Raw genomic sequence first — 16892 nt, forward strand, 5'->3', positions numbered from 1 at the left:
ATGTCCCCATCGTCCACGAGATCTCGCTCCTAGACTCCGAACCAACTGCCTTCAAGCCCTGAGAATGAAATGTTGGCAGTTTATTGAAACCAGAGGCTTGTCTAAAAACTGGTGTTTGGATCCATTGTTTCTGTGTGGAACTGACAACAGTGAAAAAAAAAATGTCTCCCTTTACTTTTAGGAAAAAATGTCATCTTGAAATCGAGACGTTTGTCCAAGAACTTTCCAGCTATCTACTTTATTTACCACTAAGTGCTAAATTCAAACCAGAACACTGCAGAAATTAGCAGTTAGTCCTACATGAAAGTTAAAAGTAGAGACAGTGTTATTTTCACAGTCCTAAAACTTGGGTTTTTAAAAGAAACTAGTGTTACTACTGGTAATTTTATCACCATAAATTCACTTGTAAACATCACCACTATAAAATCATCCAAGCCTCCTGTGTAGACCATCCAGAGCCTCACCCAGGGTGGGGCATATATTAATAATAAAAGTCAGCATGTAACTGAATGAGCCCATGAACCCTCAGAGCCTGCCGTCAAGTGACTTTTATTCTGCCATTCGATAGGTGGGGAATCAGGCCTAGGGCAAGTAATACCCGAGGTGACACATAGAAAATGGCAGGGGCCATACTGGGGTGCCATTCTCGCTCATTTCACTGGCTGAGTTCGTTTTCAATTTCCAGATGAGCAGAAGGGCGGGTTCCTCGTTAGCGGCCCGCGGAAGCTCTCCGGGTCTCGGCAGCGCTCGAGGCAGGAACACTCTCTGCGGCTTCCGCGCGGCCGGCACTCGGAGGGGCGGAGACACGCCGTACGCACACCCCTACGCCCTCCGCGCTCTGCGGCGGGGCCCCCCAGGCGCGCGGCGCGGCCCGGGTGCTGCCCGAGCGCGCGGCAGGGCGGGTGTGGCGAGCGGCTGAGGACAGAGCGGCCCTGAGTGTCATCTGAGAGGTTGGGCCATCGTGAGCTGGCCCTGCGACGCCCCTAACTGTCCGCAGAACCCAGCCGCGAAGCCACGGACCCTGTGCCGTCAGTCAAGTCCCACGACCTCTAGACAGCACTTTGTTCCAAGCACAAGAGGGCCCCGTCAGGCCAGTGGCTTCAGTCACTCCGGGGGTTTTGAAAAATGCATCAAGCTCTTCTGAAATGCGACAGGCCCGTGGCAGGCTCATGCTGTGGAGAAGGGGTCCCAGGGGAGAGGCGCCCTCAGGTCTTGCCTGTGGTATCTGAGGAGTGTCTCAATGTCACCGGCGCTTCAGAGCGGCAAGCGTAGCCGAGAGAGCGCACACAGCATCAGCCGAACTTCCTTCCGTGACGCTCCCCGTTTCCAGAGGCCGAGCTCTCCAGCCTGGAGCCTTCGGGCGTCCACCGGCCCCGGCGGACTCCCAGCCGTGGAAACCTGGGGCTGCCCGCAGCGGTTTCACTTCCCGGGGTGGCGGCGCCAGGCCCCGTGTGGCTCCCCGCCCCGCCCCCAGGGCCTCTCTCCACGCGGCGCCCGGTGACACGCCGCCCGAGCCAGCCCGGGGCTGATCTGCCGCCAGGGGCAGGGCATAAACGGGGGCCCTTGTTGGGTCGGCGTCGGACGGGCCCCGGGGCTGCCGAAGGGACTCCCCGGGTGGCTGGCGGTGACCTTTCCGAGGCCTACTGCACCTCCTCGGCGACCGCGGGCTCCCCGGGCCAGCGCGCGGCCGGAAGCGAGCCCCGGCGGTGGGCGGCGCCTGCGGGCGGCCTCGGGGTGCGCTCGGGCCGCCGGCCTGGACCTCGGTTCCCGCGGCCGCGCCCGCCGCTGGCCGGGCACTACCGGGAGCGGGGCGGCGGGAGAGAGCCATGCGGCGCCTGCGCCTGCTGCTGCTGCTGCTGCTGCTCCTGCCGCGGCCGGGCGCCCCGGGACCCGGCGACGACGCGAGCCCGCCCGACCCGGCCCAGGAGCCCCTCCGGGGCCTGCGCGAGCGGCTGCGGGCGGCCGCCGCCCTCTCCCGACGGTACTGGGCGCTCCTGCGCTGCCGCGTGTGGCCCGAGGACTGTGAGCGCGCCGAGGAGGCCGGCGCGGGGCTCCTGGGTAAGAGCGGCCGCCCGGGCTCCTCCGGCCGCGGCCCCGGGGGTTTGGGGGGGCAGGCGGGGGGCCGGGACGTGTGCTGGCCGGGGGAAGCCGGGCGCCGCTGTCCCAGCCGCCGGGCCGCGGCCACCAGGCAGGCGCCCTGGCTGCCCGCCCTACCGCCCCGCCAGGCCTCGGCCCAGGCGGCGGGCAGGGGCGCCTCTGGGGACCGGGCCGCCTCCCCGGCCTGTATCCATCACAAGACCATCTCCTTCCCCCGGGTGCCCCGCCCTCGGCGCCCGTCCTTGACCGCTCCAGACAGCTCACACTTCCTTGAGTCTCCCAGCCCACCTGGCATTATTCCAAGCAGCTGCTCTTTCCCGCCTTCTGGGCTTTAGGCAAAGTCCCGGGCTGGACACCCGTGTTCTGGTTCCCGCTCCGTCAGTGACAAATCTGGCAAGGACCAGATGCTCTCTGAGGCTCCTTGCGGTCTGTGGAGATAATTCTAGGCCCCTAATGCAATTCTGATGGCAATCCTACAATGGTGCTATAAACGTCTTTCATTTAAATCAGAAGATTTCTAAGTCCCAGTGGCTGGGCTCTGGTTGGTTGTGTTTCTGCTAGTGCTGCCAATGTTCAAATTGACACCTGACAAAAGAATTGAGAGGCCCTTGGGGTTGGCTGGGATCACACCATTTTGGAATTCACAGCAAGTAGGCAGAATGATCATCACCAGCGGCTGCTGGTCTCCCTGCCAGACTGCAAACTCCTTGTGGGCAGCTCTGGGTTTCTTAGGCTTCTGGCACACGGTGCTTAAGGCATATATGTTGAGCAAATTAAGCCTTTGCTGGATCTGTATCTGTAACAAGGCCATCGACTTCCTCCAAGCTGGGGGCGCCCCCTCCTGCTCATTCCCTGGCCAGGCGCAAGGAAGGCCCAGGGAAGAGCAGTGAGGAGCAGCCCTGGAGGGAGGACCAAGGACAGGAAGAACTGCTCTGCTTCGTTGTGGGGAGACAGTGTCCACCTTCCCCGTGGCCCTGGGTTCTGTCCCTGTCTCACAGCTCCCCCTTTTCCAGGCTGGAGCCTTCCCCTGTTGGGCCAGCAGTATCTGGACATCCTGACCTCGTGGTACTGCAGCTTCCAAGCCTGCTGCGACAGCGGGGACTGCAGGATCTCCAACAACTTCACAGGTGGCACCTTGCATGGCCCTGAGGGGCTGGGGATCTGTGGGGAGGAGAGGCAGTCCGGGGGCAATGCAAGGCACCCTTCATCGTCCTGCCCCCAGCTGACAGCACGCCCTCCCTGTCTCCGCCATGGCTCCCAGAGCCCCTGTCTCCACGCCCTGTAACCTCATGGCTGGAAGGAAGGCCTCACAGAGGACTCTGAACACACTAGCTGCCCTCAACAAGTGTTTGCTGAATTGAATTTATTCATGTGAGGGAGTCTCCATAAAGCACCTAGGGGTTCCGAAACCTCTGGGTGGGAGCAACCTCTTGGGCATGGGGGATGGGCTTCCTCCTCCAGACAGGATTCTGCCAACCATTCTCTTTTTTTCAAGATTATTTATTTGGGAAAGAGCGCGTGCACGCGAGTGGGGGGAGGGCCAGAGGGAGAAGCAGGCTCCCCACGGAGCAGGGAGCCCCTAGGGGGCTTGATCCCAGGGCCCTGAGATCATGACCTGAGCCAAAGGCAGCCGCTTAACCGACTGAGCCACCCAGGCGCCCTCTGCCAACCGTTCTGGGGTGTCTTCAGGACCTTCAGAAAGGGTGATTCCCTTCTGTCCCTACATTCAGTCTTGATTTCTCAAGCTTTTCGAAAGTAGCCCTTGCATCCCTTTGGGCTGCAAGGTCTGCCCAGCCGTGTCTTATTCTGAGGCCAGGCAGCCTGGATAGGTGATCCCCCCCTCCCCCAGCTCAGAGATGTTCAGAGGTGCTCTGTCTCCTGGCCGTCGCTGAGCCTGGTGGGGACCCCACCTGTGCCACCCCACCATGGCCGCCTCTTTCCCGCTCCTAGGCCTGGAATGGGACCTGAGTGTGCGACTGCACGGCCAGCATCTAGCCCGGGAGCTGGTCCTGACGACGGTGAGGGGCTACTTAGAGCTGCCCCGGCCGGACAAGGCCCTGGCTCTGTCGTTCCACGGCTGGTCGGGCACAGGCAAGAACTTCGTGGCTCGGCTGCTGGCAGAGAACCTATACCGGGATGGGCTGCGGAGCAACTGTGTCGAGACGTTCATCGCCACCCTACACTTTCCTCACCCGAAGTATGTGGACCTGTACAAGGTGAGGCCGGGGGGTGCTCTGCCGGCAGGCCGTGCACAAGGCTCGGCCAACCTGAGCCGCAGGCTTCTGGGATGGGACGGACGCCCTGAAATCAGCCCTTCCCTGCAAGGAGGTGGCCTCGGAGAAGCCTGGGTGTGGGGGTTGGCGGCCCTGGTGACAGACCCTGTAACCCACAGAGACATCCACTCCACAGAGATACGGCCCTGAGCGTGTGGAGGAAAGATTCATATTCAAACACTGCGCGTCTTGAGCCCTGTCTCCTTATCAGCTGCCCACTGAGCTTAAACAGAGAATCCACGTGATAGTTGTCTGTTCTCGAAGTAGTGGTAATTGTGCAGGAAATGTGGAACAGACAAAAGCAAAAACTATCAGAATCTCCACACAGAGACACAAGCACAGTCCGCATTTGGGTGTACTTCCTTCAGGTTTTACGTCATTGTGATTAACACTGGACAGAAAGTTTAGATCCTGCTTTTTGGGGAGGCTGCGCAAGAGGGAGAGAGAGAATCTTAAGCAGGCTCCACACCCAGCGTGGAGCCCGACGCAGGGCTCGATCTCACGACCCTGAGATCATGACCTGAACCGAAATCAAGAGTCAGGCGCTTCACGGATTGAGCCACCTAGGCACCCATATCCTGCCTTTTTTTTTTTTTTTTTTAAGAGGCATATCATATAAGATTTTCCATGTCTTCCCCAAATCGCCAACAGGTCGGGAGACAAAAATTGTCCTTGCCGCTCTGCTCTTGGGTTTCTTCCATTCAGACATGTAGTATTTCAGATAAGCCGGACGATGGGCAAAACCCCATTGCAGCATGACAGAGATGACTGCATGGTCTTTGGCTTTCGGTCCCCCTCTCTGCAGTGTGTTACCCTGGGAAGATGATATGAGGCTCCGAGCACAGAGCTGGCTGAGGTGCTGGAGGGCAGAGGCTGGGTGAAGCGCCCTGGGGGCCGGCGGCTGGTGGCTAGTCTGCCAGGCCTTCGCAGAAGGAACAAATGGGCTCTGTGGCAGAACTGCTGTGGATCTCCGCTTCCCCACTGTGAAAACAGACCTGTGCACGCTCTCTCTCTCTCTCACACACACACACACACATTAGGGTGACGGGGGGGCCGAGGTCAGATCCAGGGAGGCCAGAGGTGGATGGAGTGGGGGCTCTGCTGACAGACCCGCCGGGCGTGGGAGCTGGCCCCCTTCCCCTGCTGTAGCCTGCAGAGGGCTTTCAACTCTCTGGCTGGGGGTGCGGCACCCCCGGGGGCCAGTTGGCTGAGTCCCGGACAGGTCCCACCCAGGCTTCTTCCCTGAGGTGTCAGCCTAGCCTGGGTACTAGTGAGCACCCGCTCGGGGGAGTTCAAGACAGGGGGCTGGGGCTGCCTCCCTGATATTAGAGCCTGGCTCCTACCCCCCAGGGAGGCTGACTGGAGGTTGGTTCTGGGATGGGACCTCATCCTGGAGCGCGGGGAGCAGGGCGAAGCCTAGGGCCTGTTTCCAAGGCCAGGCCAGCCAGCTTCCTCTCCCCAAAGCCCAGGATGCATGAGAATCACCTGAGAAGCTCATCAGGGGTGTGGGCCCTAGCCCCACCCCCACAGGTGTGGATCGGTAGTTGTGGGGCAGGACCCCAGGCGATCCTTTGCAGACGCCAAGCGCGGCCCTCAGGGCTGGAGGAGTGGAACAGGCCTCCCTCTGCTCCCCGGCTCGCAACAGCTCCCTGTATTCCGTGCAGGAGAAGCTGGCAAGTCAGGTCAAGGAGACGCAGGAGCGCTGCCCCCAGACCCTGTTCATTTTTGACGAGGCCGAGAAGCTACATCCGGGAATGCTGGAGGCCCTCAGGCCACACCTGGAACTCCAGGCTCCCGAGAACCACAGGGTCGAGTCCCCGAAAACCATCTTTCTTTTTCTCAGGTGAGGTCTGAGGAACAGTAGTTAGGAGGGCTGGGGGAGGGGAGGGAGGAGCCTCCGTCCAGGTGCCGCTTGGGCCGGGCTTGGGAGTCAGCCGACGGAGAGGGGTGCTTCCACGCCCCCCTGGGCTGCAGACCCTTCTCTGCACGGGAAACCGAGAGGAAACAGGAGCCTGGCTGCTTAGCTGGTAGCAGCGGTGCGGGGCCGTAGTCTCCCAGGTCCTGCCCTGATCCTACCGCTAAGGCTCCTGGAAGGACTCTGACTCCCACGCCCCGCCCCCCCCATCGCCGGCTCCTATCCCTCACCTATCCTCCCCTGCCCAGCACCCCCGTGGCTGTCTTAGGGCGGTGAGGCTCCCCTCCGACTCCCTAGAGCACACAGCCCCCTGGGGAGGGACCACTCACACACTAGGAATCCCCTCTTCGAAGGGCATTTTGGGGATTGCGGGCCTTTTTTGTTGACCTATAATAGCATTAGTTCCAGGCGTGCACCATGATTCAGTATTTGTATATGCGCGTATTGCGAAATGATTGCAGTGAGTCTGGTTAACACCCGTCATCATACATGATTACACAACTTTTTTCAAGATCTACTCTGGGCAGCTTTCAAATATGCGGTGCGGTGTTATTAACCCGGTCGCCACCACGCTGTACTCTGCGTCCCATGACTTACTCATTACTTAACGCCGCCGGCCTCGGGCAACCGGCCATCTGTTCCTGGTCTCTGAGCTTGGTTCCTTGTTGTTCTTGTTACTCTTTTAAGATTCCACGTATGAGCGAGATCATAGGGAATTTGTCTTTCTCTGACTTATTTCATTTAACATGATGCCCTCAAGGTTGTTGTTGCAAATGACAAGATTTCATTATATTTTATGGAATTTTATGAATAATACTCCACTATGTGTGTGTGTGTAGCGCATTTTTGTCATCCATCCGTCAGTGGGCACTTAGGTGGTTCCCATATTTTGGCTAGTGTAAATAATACTGCAGTGAACATGGGGGCATGTATATCTTTTTTAATATTTTTGTTACTTTTGGATAAATCCCCAGAAGTGGAACGGCTGGATCATAGGGTAATTTTACCTTCAGCTTTCTGAGGAGCCTCCACAGTGTTTCCCACAGTGGCTGCACCAGTTACATTCCCACCCCCAGCGCACAAGGGTTTCCTTTCTTCCACATCCTCAATAACACTTGGTATTTCTGGTCTTTTTGGTTACAGCCATTTTCACAGATGTGAGGTGGTATCTCATTGTGGTTTTGATTTGCATTTCCCTGACAATCAGTGATGTTCAGCACATTTTCATCCACCTGTTGGCCATCTGTTTGCCTCCTTTGGAAAAATGTCTGTTCAGATCCTCTACCCATTTTTAATCAGATTATTTTTTTGCTATTGAGTTGTGTGAGCTCTTTATATTTTTTTATTTTAACCCTTATCAGATATATGATTTACAAATATTTTCTCCCATTCAGTAGGTTGCCTTTTCATTTTGTTGGCTTCCTTTGCTATGCAGAACTTTTTAGCTTGATGTGGTCCCACTTGCTTATTTTTGCTTTTGATGTCAAATCCAAAAATTCATTGCCAAGACCGATGTCAGAGAGCTTACTACCTGTTTTCTTCTCAGAGTTTTAAGGTTTCAGGTCTCACATTTAAGTCTGATCCATTTTGAGTTAATTTTTGTGTACGGTGTGAGGTAGTGATCCAGTTTCATTTCTTTATATTTGACTGTTCAGTTTTCCCAACACCATTTATTGAAGAGACTGTCCTTTCCCCATTGTATATTCTTGGCTCCTTTGTCATAAATTGACCATATGTGCCTGGGTTTATTTCTGGGCTATTTTGTTCCACTGATCTATGTGTCTGTTTTTATGCCAATACCATACTGTTTTGATTATTACGGCTTTGTAATATAGTTTGGAATATAATTCACATACTGTGAATCCCTTCTTAAAAGGGCATTAAGTTTTCAAAGCAGCACATTTGTTGAAAATTAAGTACAAACTATCCTCGAAAATTCCCAAGGTAGACTCAGTTGGAGGATGGTGTCCCATTAAGTCCAGTGTGGCTGGTTCTTTCTCCAGCCTTGGAAGGTCTGTTTCTTCTCTGATCACGAGAGGAGGTCACTGGCTCAAAATTCAGGGTATGATGTGTTGAATGAAAAGCTCATGCTTTCACACCTGTGCTGAGATCTGCACCCTGACCATGCAGGACTCATCCCTTAACCATTATACGACATGACCTGTTTTGTTTGCCTGTATACTCTGGAAATGGCTTTGTAAAAAGTGAATTGAGAAATCAGCTTGTCCAATCCTATCTTTTTGTGGTGGCTCCAACTGGGAAAATCCTGCCCAACATCTATTAGAAGTCCAGTTTGGGTTTCTGTTGGCCCAACCCGAAATGCTTCACAAGCCACTTCTTAAACTCAGAGTGGAAGAATAACCCATTGCTCCCGCTCCCCAAACCCCCTTCTCCCGTTCGGTAGGCCTGTACGTACTGGCTAGGGACTTTTCTTCAGTTTTGCATGCACCCTCTGAAGGTAGAGAAATAGGGAGTCTGGATTTTTATCCAGTTTGGAACGTGTGGAGGCAGATCCTGTGTCACTGTGGACCCACAAGACAAGCTGGAACCAGTTGAAACTTGCCCCGTTGGGATTTCAGTGTGGTGACAGCAAGCCCTTCCTGGTCTATGATTAAGGCTTATGGGACACAACAGTGCACTGTGGAGGGACGCAGCATGGGGAGGGGGGTGCTCCCAAGGGGATTTTATTTTATTTTTTAAATATTTTCTTAGAGCGAGAGAGAGCACGAGTGGGGTGAGGGACCAAGGGAGAAGCAGGCTCCCTTAGACCCTTAATCTGAGTGACCCTGGCGCCCCCCAAGGTGATTTTGAAAGAAAAGCAGAGAAGCTGACCTGTCCCTGACTTGAGCTGTGGTCCCAGGGCGCTGCCTTTCCCTTTCAGTTCGCAGCTTGGAAAACCCCCACCCTTGCCGGTGAATGTGACCCAGGTGACCTTGCATCTCTAGGCAAATGTTTGCCTTTGTAGTATTTTGGTCATTGACCTGCGGGCAGTGCCCTAGTCCCCTTTAGCCCTGCCCTTTCCCCCAGTGACCTGGCCTCTGTGCACTGTCCGAGGCCAGGCGGTCACCAGGGAATGGACGGGAGGCTGGGGTGGCAGCTGGGCCTGGGGAGAGAGCCACCAGGGGGGAAAGCCGCCCCATGGGACCCACACTTGCTGGGGGATGGAGAGGCCGTGCCAGTTCTCCATGCGGAACCCCTGGGGAGGACGCACACCTGTGACAAGGCCTCGAGGGAGTGGTCTCCGGTTCCAGGGGCTCCGGCGCAGGCCTGGGCCCGGCCTAGGGAGTCCGTGGGGTTTGACAGGCCTGGGTGCGGGCTGACCGTGCAGCTCAGTGCCATCCCCACCCCTGCCCCCGGGTGCCCAGACAGCAGCACTTCTAAACCCTGAAGGTTTCCAGGTACAGATCTTCGTCAGTTTGCGGTGGGATTATGTCCCAATAAGCTCATCGTAAGCTGAAAATGTATTTAGCACACCTAACCTACTGAACACTACAGCTCAGCCTCGCCTACTTTAAATGTGCTCACAGCACACACATTAGCCTGCAGTTGGGCAAAATCATCCAACACAAAGCCCATCTTCTAACAGAGAGTAGACCGTCTCATGTAATTGGATGAATGGCATACTGACAGGAAGAGCGTGGTTGTGCGGGTGCAGATGGTTTTAAGGGTGTCACTTGTCGACCCCTGTGATCGCGTGGCTGCTACCTAGCATCACGAGTCGGGATCAGACCGTGTGCTTCGCTAGCCCAGGAAAAGATCAAAATTCAAAGTGAGATTTCTGAATGCTTACTGCCTTTGTATCCTTGTCAAGTAGAAAAATCGTTAAGTCGGGGGCCGTCTGTATTCTAGGGATGGGCCGGGGAAGGCCGTATTTGAGTCTCTGGATTTGAGGTCTACGGTGGCCTCACCCCCGTGCTGAGGGCTCCTGTGTTTGAAAGAAAAGCACGGCTGATTCGAGCTGTTGGTGGGAACAAGTCACATTCGTTGAAGGCCAGCAGTTTAATCCTGAAAAAACTCCTAAACATGCTTAAGTGAGGTGCTGGGGGGTTGCAGTCCTGCCCCGTGGTGGTGGCAGTCGGAGTAGGGGTGTCCTGGGCGCCAGGCTCGAGGGCCTCCACTAACGCCGAGGACTTTCACCTGTCTCTACCGTTCTAGAGAATGCTCCTGGAACGGGGTCGTGGAACTCTGGTCCTCTTCTTCGGGAAGCAGTCCGTGAAAGGGAAAGGAGAGAAAGGACTTTTAACAATTAAAAGAATACTAATGTAAATTGTTCATGGAATCAAAAGCCTTGTAGAAATGTGTATTTGTTGACCATTGAACCTAAGGTGACGTAAGGGGGCAATCAAATTGTCTGGGCCAATTCTCTTATTTTACAAATGAGGACACTGAGGCTCTGCGAGATTAATAAGTGAGTGTTTATATCTCTTCTTTAAGAAGGACTTAGCAATTAAGGTTTGGGGTTTAAGAGTTCTGGAGAGGCCTTTGAAGTCCCTTTCCTTTGGGGTCTTGGGGCTAAGGGCTGGGAAGAGGACATGTCCTGTCCCAGAGCCAGGGAACAGGCTGGGCTTCAGAGGTGCCTTCAGACCCCTCGGCAGCCGGGGACCTGGGAGGATGTGGAGAACGGAGGTCCTCCAGGAAGGCCCCAGCTCTCTAAAGGAGCAGTCCTGGTGCCAGAGGGGCAGTCCTGAGGAGCTGAAGACTAGGGCAGGTGAACAGAGACGGGTCTGTCTTGGTGGGTGAGAGAAAAGCCGCCCATAACCAAGAGGAAGAAGACATGGGTGATGGGACAAAGCAAGAAGAGAAATTGAGGAGAGAGATGGAAACAGTGTAGACAAATGTGCAGACGTGTGTCAATTCGTTAAATAACGTTTACTGAGCACCAAGCACAGCAGTCCATGCTCCTGGGGCTGGATGAGTGCGTCGCCCTCCAGCCCACCCCCGTGTCCACCCGCCCTTGCCTCCCACGGGGAATGCAGGATGGGGCAATCCCTTGGCAGGGGACAGCTCTTGCGTCCGCTGACAGAAGATGACCTGCCTGGCAGGCCTTCCTGCAGCAGCCTCCCTGTGTGCAGGTGTCACGGGAAGTCTGGCTGGGCAGCTGAACTTGAGCAAGGGGCGAGTCCCCCAGCTGGGACTCAGGACCCCTAGGACAATCTGGCTGGGAGGGGTGCACCGGCGCCCACGGGAAGGAAGCACTGGATCACTGGGCAGTCCTGGCTCACCCAGCAGCGGCGGCAGGCAGGGAGAGAGCCTGGCACACGGGACACACTCTAACGCCAAACAAGCAAATGGGTTAATGTACCTGCGAGTGTCAGATGGCCAGCCAGAGCTTCAGGAGAAGAGAATGGAGCTACCCCCTCACACTGCAGGCCTGAGCAGGGCTTGGTTTGAGGAGCTGGCAGGGGGCGTCGGGTGAGGAGTATGCACCCGGCGGGGAGGGGGGGGGCACGGAGGAAGTGCTGCTGGCCCCAGGTCCCCACCTCCTCCTCCTAGCTTCCCTGGTGCTGGCTCTCATTTCTTCTTAAGTTTTATTTAGGTCACCTCTACACCCACATGAGGCTTGAACTCACGACCCAGAGATCAAGAGCCGCATGTTCCTCCAACTGAGTCAGCCAGGCGCTTCTGATTTCTTCTCTCCTTACCCCCTGTCTCCCTCATCTCTCTAACCCAGTCCTCTCTTGTGCTTTGGACCCATCATTCCAGTTGCCTATTGCTATCACAACCCTTAGATCGCAAGCAGGTGTAAAACGTGTGTGCACGCACGCACGTAGATCCAAGCTTTCATCACTACCCTTCTACATTCACGCCACTCGGCAGTGGCTGGGAGACAGCGGGCAGCTTACAACAAATGCTTGTGTGTTTTGATGACTTCTTTTCCCTCACTTCTCACATCCCTTAGTCACAGAGGCCTGGCCGATGGGCCTCAACTAGTTCTTCAATCCTTCTACCTCTAAACAGGGACTGTTGCAAAAAGCTCCCTGACCTACTTTCCATAACCATCCCATGCCTCTTCAATGCAAGCTCTGTGGCCCTAGAATGATCTTAGGAGGTAAACCAAATCAGGTCACCCCACCACCCTCCACTCCCACGTTCAAACCCCTGCAGTGGTTCTCTCTGGCCTGTAAGCTAACGTGTGTGTGTGACAGTAGCCTCCACCTGCCCCAATGCCTCTGCTGCTCCAGCCCTGAACCCCACACGCCCCCTGCTCGTCCAGGCCGGGACACGCATGCTGTCCCGTCAGCTTGCGCTCAGAAGCCACATCCTCCCTCTTAAGGCTTCTCCCTGGGCCTTAGGCGCTCCTGCTTTAGCACCTGCCCCGCAGTCCTGGAGTCACAAGCCCTGTCCTTCCCCACGGAGAGGTCAAGGGAAAGCTCCACATCATGCCATCGCTGTGCGCCCTGCCCCTCGCACGGACTATGTGTCGTGTCAAAGGGGAGCAAGACCGAGAGGACAGTGTCTTCTGTGCAGACTTTGGGTTGTGACAAGATCTCCTGGAGAAGGAGAGGCCCTCGACCTCCATTCTTCCGGTCATGCATGCAGTGGCCTCAGTGGTCCGTATAGCTAAACAGAAAAAGAATAAGATGTGTTCACAAGCTCTTGTCCCTTTCAGTAACCTTGGTGGCAATACCATCAATGAAGCTGTCCTGACTCTGCTTCAGGCTGGAGGGGCCCGGGAAGAAATCAGGCTGGACCAGCTGGTGCCCCGGCTCCAGGCCGAGATGGAGTCCACGGGTAAGTGGCTCCCAGCCTCTCGGGATGGCGGGGGGGGAGGGGGGGCGGGGGGGCATCTGGACTGGAAGGTAGGCTTCTGAGGTTGGCAAGGCAACCGTATCATCACCTCACTGTCAGCTCCAGGTAGACACAAGAGAAGGTCCAAGAAAGCTGAACTTCTCTGAAAAGGCTTTCAGAGTAGTTGTCCCAGCCCTGAAAACCCAGGCAGCGGACCCTGAGCGAGAGTGTCTGTGAGCTCAGTGGTTTGTGCCTCTGGCCGCCTCCTGCTGTGAAATGAAACCGTAAACCTGCAGGCAGTGTCCCACTGTCCCGCTTCACCTGGGGCACACGTTCGGAGTCAGCCGGGGCACGCTTTCGCTCTGAAGTTCTCGACAAGGGCTTTAGGGTCTTTTTTTTTTTTTTTTTATTTGACAGAGACAGAGACAGTGAGAGCAGGAACACAAGCAGGGGGAGTGGGAGAGGGAGAAGCAGGCTTCCTGCTGAGCCGGGAGCCCGATGCGGGACTCGATCCCAGGACCCTGGGATCATGACCTGAGCCGAAGGCAGTCGCTTAACCAACTGAGCCACCCAGGCGCCCGGGCTTTAGGGTCTTAAAACTCCAGTTGGGGTCAGCCCCAAGGTAGATGCCATGTAACTCTGCTCTTGATTGATTTCAGACACTGGCTTTGGCCACAGCTGTCTTGTCAAGGAAAACCTGATTGACTTCTTCATCCCCTTCCTGCCCCTGGAGTACCACCACGTGAGGCTGTGCGCACGCGACGCTTTCCTGAGCCAGGGGCTCCCGTACACAGAAGAGGCCCTGGACCAGATTGCCAAGATGATGGTGTATATCCCCAAGGAGGAGCAACTCTTCTCTTCTCAGGGCTGCAAATCTATTTCCCAGAGAATTAGCTATTTCCTGCCTTGAGGGCTCGAGGAAGACTTCCTGCAGCTGCGGGTTTTCCCCCACCAGGACCCTGGGGCCGGTCAGGAGGGCAGGCTGGCCTCCAGCCGTCACTCCCACACACAAAAGGTGTGTAAGAAGGGAAGGCCTTAAATCAGAAACAGCCAACACTTTAAATCACTTGGTGCCTTAAAGAGCCACATTTTAAAATGTGGGCCAGGTGGTTGGAGACAGCCACAGGCCAGATGAATCCCAAGGCCTGGCTAGCATCTCCGCCCTTGCCTGCAGAGGCCCGGACTTGGGGGTGAGGCCAGAGGTCGCGGGGTCCTCATTGACAGGGAAGGGAGACTCAAGCTCCGCTTACCAGTGGCCAGGCTGCACCTCGGGTGTGCAGGCACAGGGGCTTAGCTTTCAAGCTGTTCCCAGAGGGAAGCGGAGCAGGTTTGTGTATGAGCGGATCAGCAAAGAGCCTCAGGCTGAAGGAAAAAGTACGCAAAAGAAAATTTTATATATATATTTATATATAAATCATGTCAGTGGAGATTAAGATTTGTACTCTTAGATTTGAAAGAATTTAAGCAAGGGGCTTTGACATGGCTGTGTCACGTGTAAAGATTAAAAGTTTGTATTTTTCTAAAACCCTCAGCCTCCTTTCTTACTGAGACCTAGTAATCATGCTCACGCGGCCGGGGGCGGATGCCAGCGCTCAGGGCGGACGCGGTGACCGCCGGCTCTGCCAGGTCACTTCCCACGGCTTCGCGCAGCGGCCAAACCGTCATGTCAGCCTCTTACTGAGGAGCTCTCACAGCATAGTGCTCCGTACGTGAAAACGTCACTCCCGGGCTCCCAGCTGTAAAAAGAGAAAGTCATTCTTGAGGTTTGAATGGCCACATATAAATGCATACATTGTGTTTCTAGACACACAGGGGATGTGCGTTATGTGTCTTTTGCCTTCTCTTGGTTCTTCTTTTGCTTTTCTGGAATTGCACACAGGTCTTATATTTGTCATCACCTCAAGTATCCCCTTATTTAAAGCCTTCCCCAAGCCCTCTTACCTTCAGGCTCTCTCCAATTGAGCACTTGATCGCACTCACTCATTTACACCGTCTCAAGGTCAGGGAGGACCTATAGCCTGAGCCATGTTACGTACGTTGTCTCGGTCTAGAGTATCTCGGGAAGAAGATGCAGGAAAACTGATCCTGTTACAACCCCAGCTCTATACTCTGTAAATACAATTTTATTTCTTTAAGATTTTGAGAGAGAGCGAGCGGCGTGCACGAGTGGGGGAGAGGGGGAAGCAGGCTCCCCACTGAGCAGGGAGCCAGACCCAAGGCCTGATCCCAGGACCAATCACAGGACCCTGGGATCGTAACCTGAGCCAAAGGCAGACGCTTAACCAACAGCCCCCCAGGCGGCCCTATAACTGTACACTTTATACTGTCTTTAGGTTTCAGAGCACGCTCCAGCAGCCATCCTTTTAGCACTGGCTAGCCACAGCTGCTGGCGTAAATACAGGGTCTGACCGGCTCCGCGCCTCAGGGACAAAGGTAGGCAGCAGGACATGGTGGCTCTGCACCCTTCTCGGGCGCCCGGCCCGCAGTGCGGGGTCTCAGCCGCCTGGCGCTGTGAGACCACAGAAGGCTACCAACCGCAGCTGAGCCTTGCTTGCTCCTTCTGTAAAAGTGAGCATCACTGCACTTCCCTCATAGAGTTGCTGTGAGGATAAGACCAATCCATAAAGTGCGTAGGACACAGCCCTTTGGTGTTTAATAAAGTACAGTCTAATAAAACTGCTGTCAGTTGGCACCATACTCCAAGCCAAGCGGGGGCTTCACCCCCACCCCCGTTCTAGTCCGCGTGACCCCAGCTGAAGTCCGTTGTCGGTAACCAACATTTGAGAACTTACCATGTGCCCTGCATGCACTGTGCTAAGCACTTTATAGCCACTACTTCATGTCACCTTTAACGCTGGCTTCGGCGACGAGGAAATTGAGGCTCTGAGAGGTAAAAGATCGTGCACAAAGTCACAGAGCTAGTCAGTGGATTGGAGGGGCTCAACCCAGGCAGTCTGACTCCAGCTTTCCTGACTTGTTCCTAAAACAGATTTCCTCAGCTGTGCAGAATGTTACAAATAACACAAAAGAGGGAGAAAATCACAATGGAAGGTTCTCCTCCGGAGACTCTAAATCAAGATTGCCCAACTAAACCAAAAACGGGCAGGAGGAAAGGACTGCAGGGGGAGCGCGAGGAGGTAAGATGTTTAATTAACAGCCCCTCCACCCGGACCTCACTGTGCACCACATGAATACAGCCTACTCCTACCTAATTACCACGGTACTTCTAAAAGCAATGACTCACGTTTTTAAAAAACTGAAGGCCCAGTCAAGCAAGGGTAGAATGTTCCATGTGACATTCTACACACGCTCTATTAATGCTACTTTGGCTCAAAACCTTTTCAGAACCAAGGCGTCTGCCTTCAGCTCAGGTCACGATCCCAGGGTCCTGGGATGGAGCCCCACGTTGGGCTCTCTGCTCAGCAGGGAGTCTGCTTCTCCCTCTCCCTCTGCCTGCCGCTCTGCCTACTTGTGCTCTGTCAGATGAATACAAAATCTTTAAAAAAGCACCCTTCTATTAATACAATTGGCACTTCGATAGAGTAATTAAAAAAAAAAACGTTTTCAGACCCTATTTGGAGTGTCCTCAGAGTGGACTGGGAATTAAGTCTCCCTTTACAGTCCCCCGTGTTAGATACACACATGCACGTACACCCATTACCCACCGTATGTACCTGCCCGGCTCCAGATGATGCCTTTGACCGTTTCCAAAAGTGTAATTCATCGAAGAACGAGCACTCACTCCCACAGAGGACAACCTGAAGAATGTGCCAGAGGGATGTCGCCAAAACCAGCTTCCCCTTACAGACTTCTATTTTATTGTGAGGAAAGATACATTCTGCACAGATTCCCTCTCAGTTAAAACTGTGGGAGAAACA

At 55.0% G+C, this 16892-nt stretch overlaps 1 protein-coding gene across 3 annotated transcripts; it reads left to right on the plus strand.

The window, feature by feature from the left end:
- Window positions 1–787: 787 nt before the first annotated feature.
- On the plus strand, window positions 788–16839 carry TOR3A (torsin family 3 member A). Of its 3 annotated transcripts, none has more exons than XR_014146444.1 (7): window positions 788–2058; window positions 3111–3224; window positions 4048–4313; window positions 6035–6213; window positions 12896–13017; window positions 13674–16151; window positions 16703–16839. XR_014146444.1 is itself a non-coding variant. In XM_081824694.1 (6 exons), exons 1-6 carry the CDS (start codon window positions 1827–1829, stop codon window positions 13922–13924), a joined length of 1164 nt encoding a protein of 387 aa, XP_081680820.1. In that variant the 5' UTR covers window positions 788–1826; the 3' UTR covers window positions 13925–16839. The 3 variants fall into 3 exon arrangements, 1 of the variants encoding a protein (XP_081680820.1); XR_014146443.1 differs by having other exon boundaries at window positions 13674–15447; window positions 16004–16839; XM_081824694.1 differs by having other exon boundaries at window positions 13674–16839.
- The last annotated feature ends 53 nt before the right edge of the window (window positions 16840–16892 follow it).

The sequence above is a fragment of the Leptonychotes weddellii genome, chromosome 6 (assembly GCF_054177405.1).
Source record: "Leptonychotes weddellii isolate Sample4059 chromosome 6, ASM5417740v2, whole genome shotgun sequence".
Classification (NCBI taxonomy): domain Eukaryota; kingdom Metazoa; phylum Chordata; class Mammalia; order Carnivora; family Phocidae; genus Leptonychotes; species Leptonychotes weddellii.

What these genes read in the sequence shown, in the direction of transcription:
- TOR3A (XM_081824694.1), top strand. Translation starts at nt 1,827, where the DNA reads ATGCGGCGCCTGCGCCTGCTGCTGCTGCTGCTGCTGCTCCTGCCGCGG. An exon ending in GGCCGGCGCGGGGCTCCTGG is followed by an intron (nt 2,059 to 3,110) that starts GTAAGAGCGGCC and finishes CCCCTTTTCCAG; the next exon opens with GCTGGAGCCTTCCCCTGTTG. An exon ending in GGCCGAGATGGAGTCCACGG is followed by an intron (nt 13,018 to 13,673) that starts GTAAGTGGCTCC and finishes GATTGATTTCAG; the next exon opens with ACACTGGCTTTGGCCACAGC.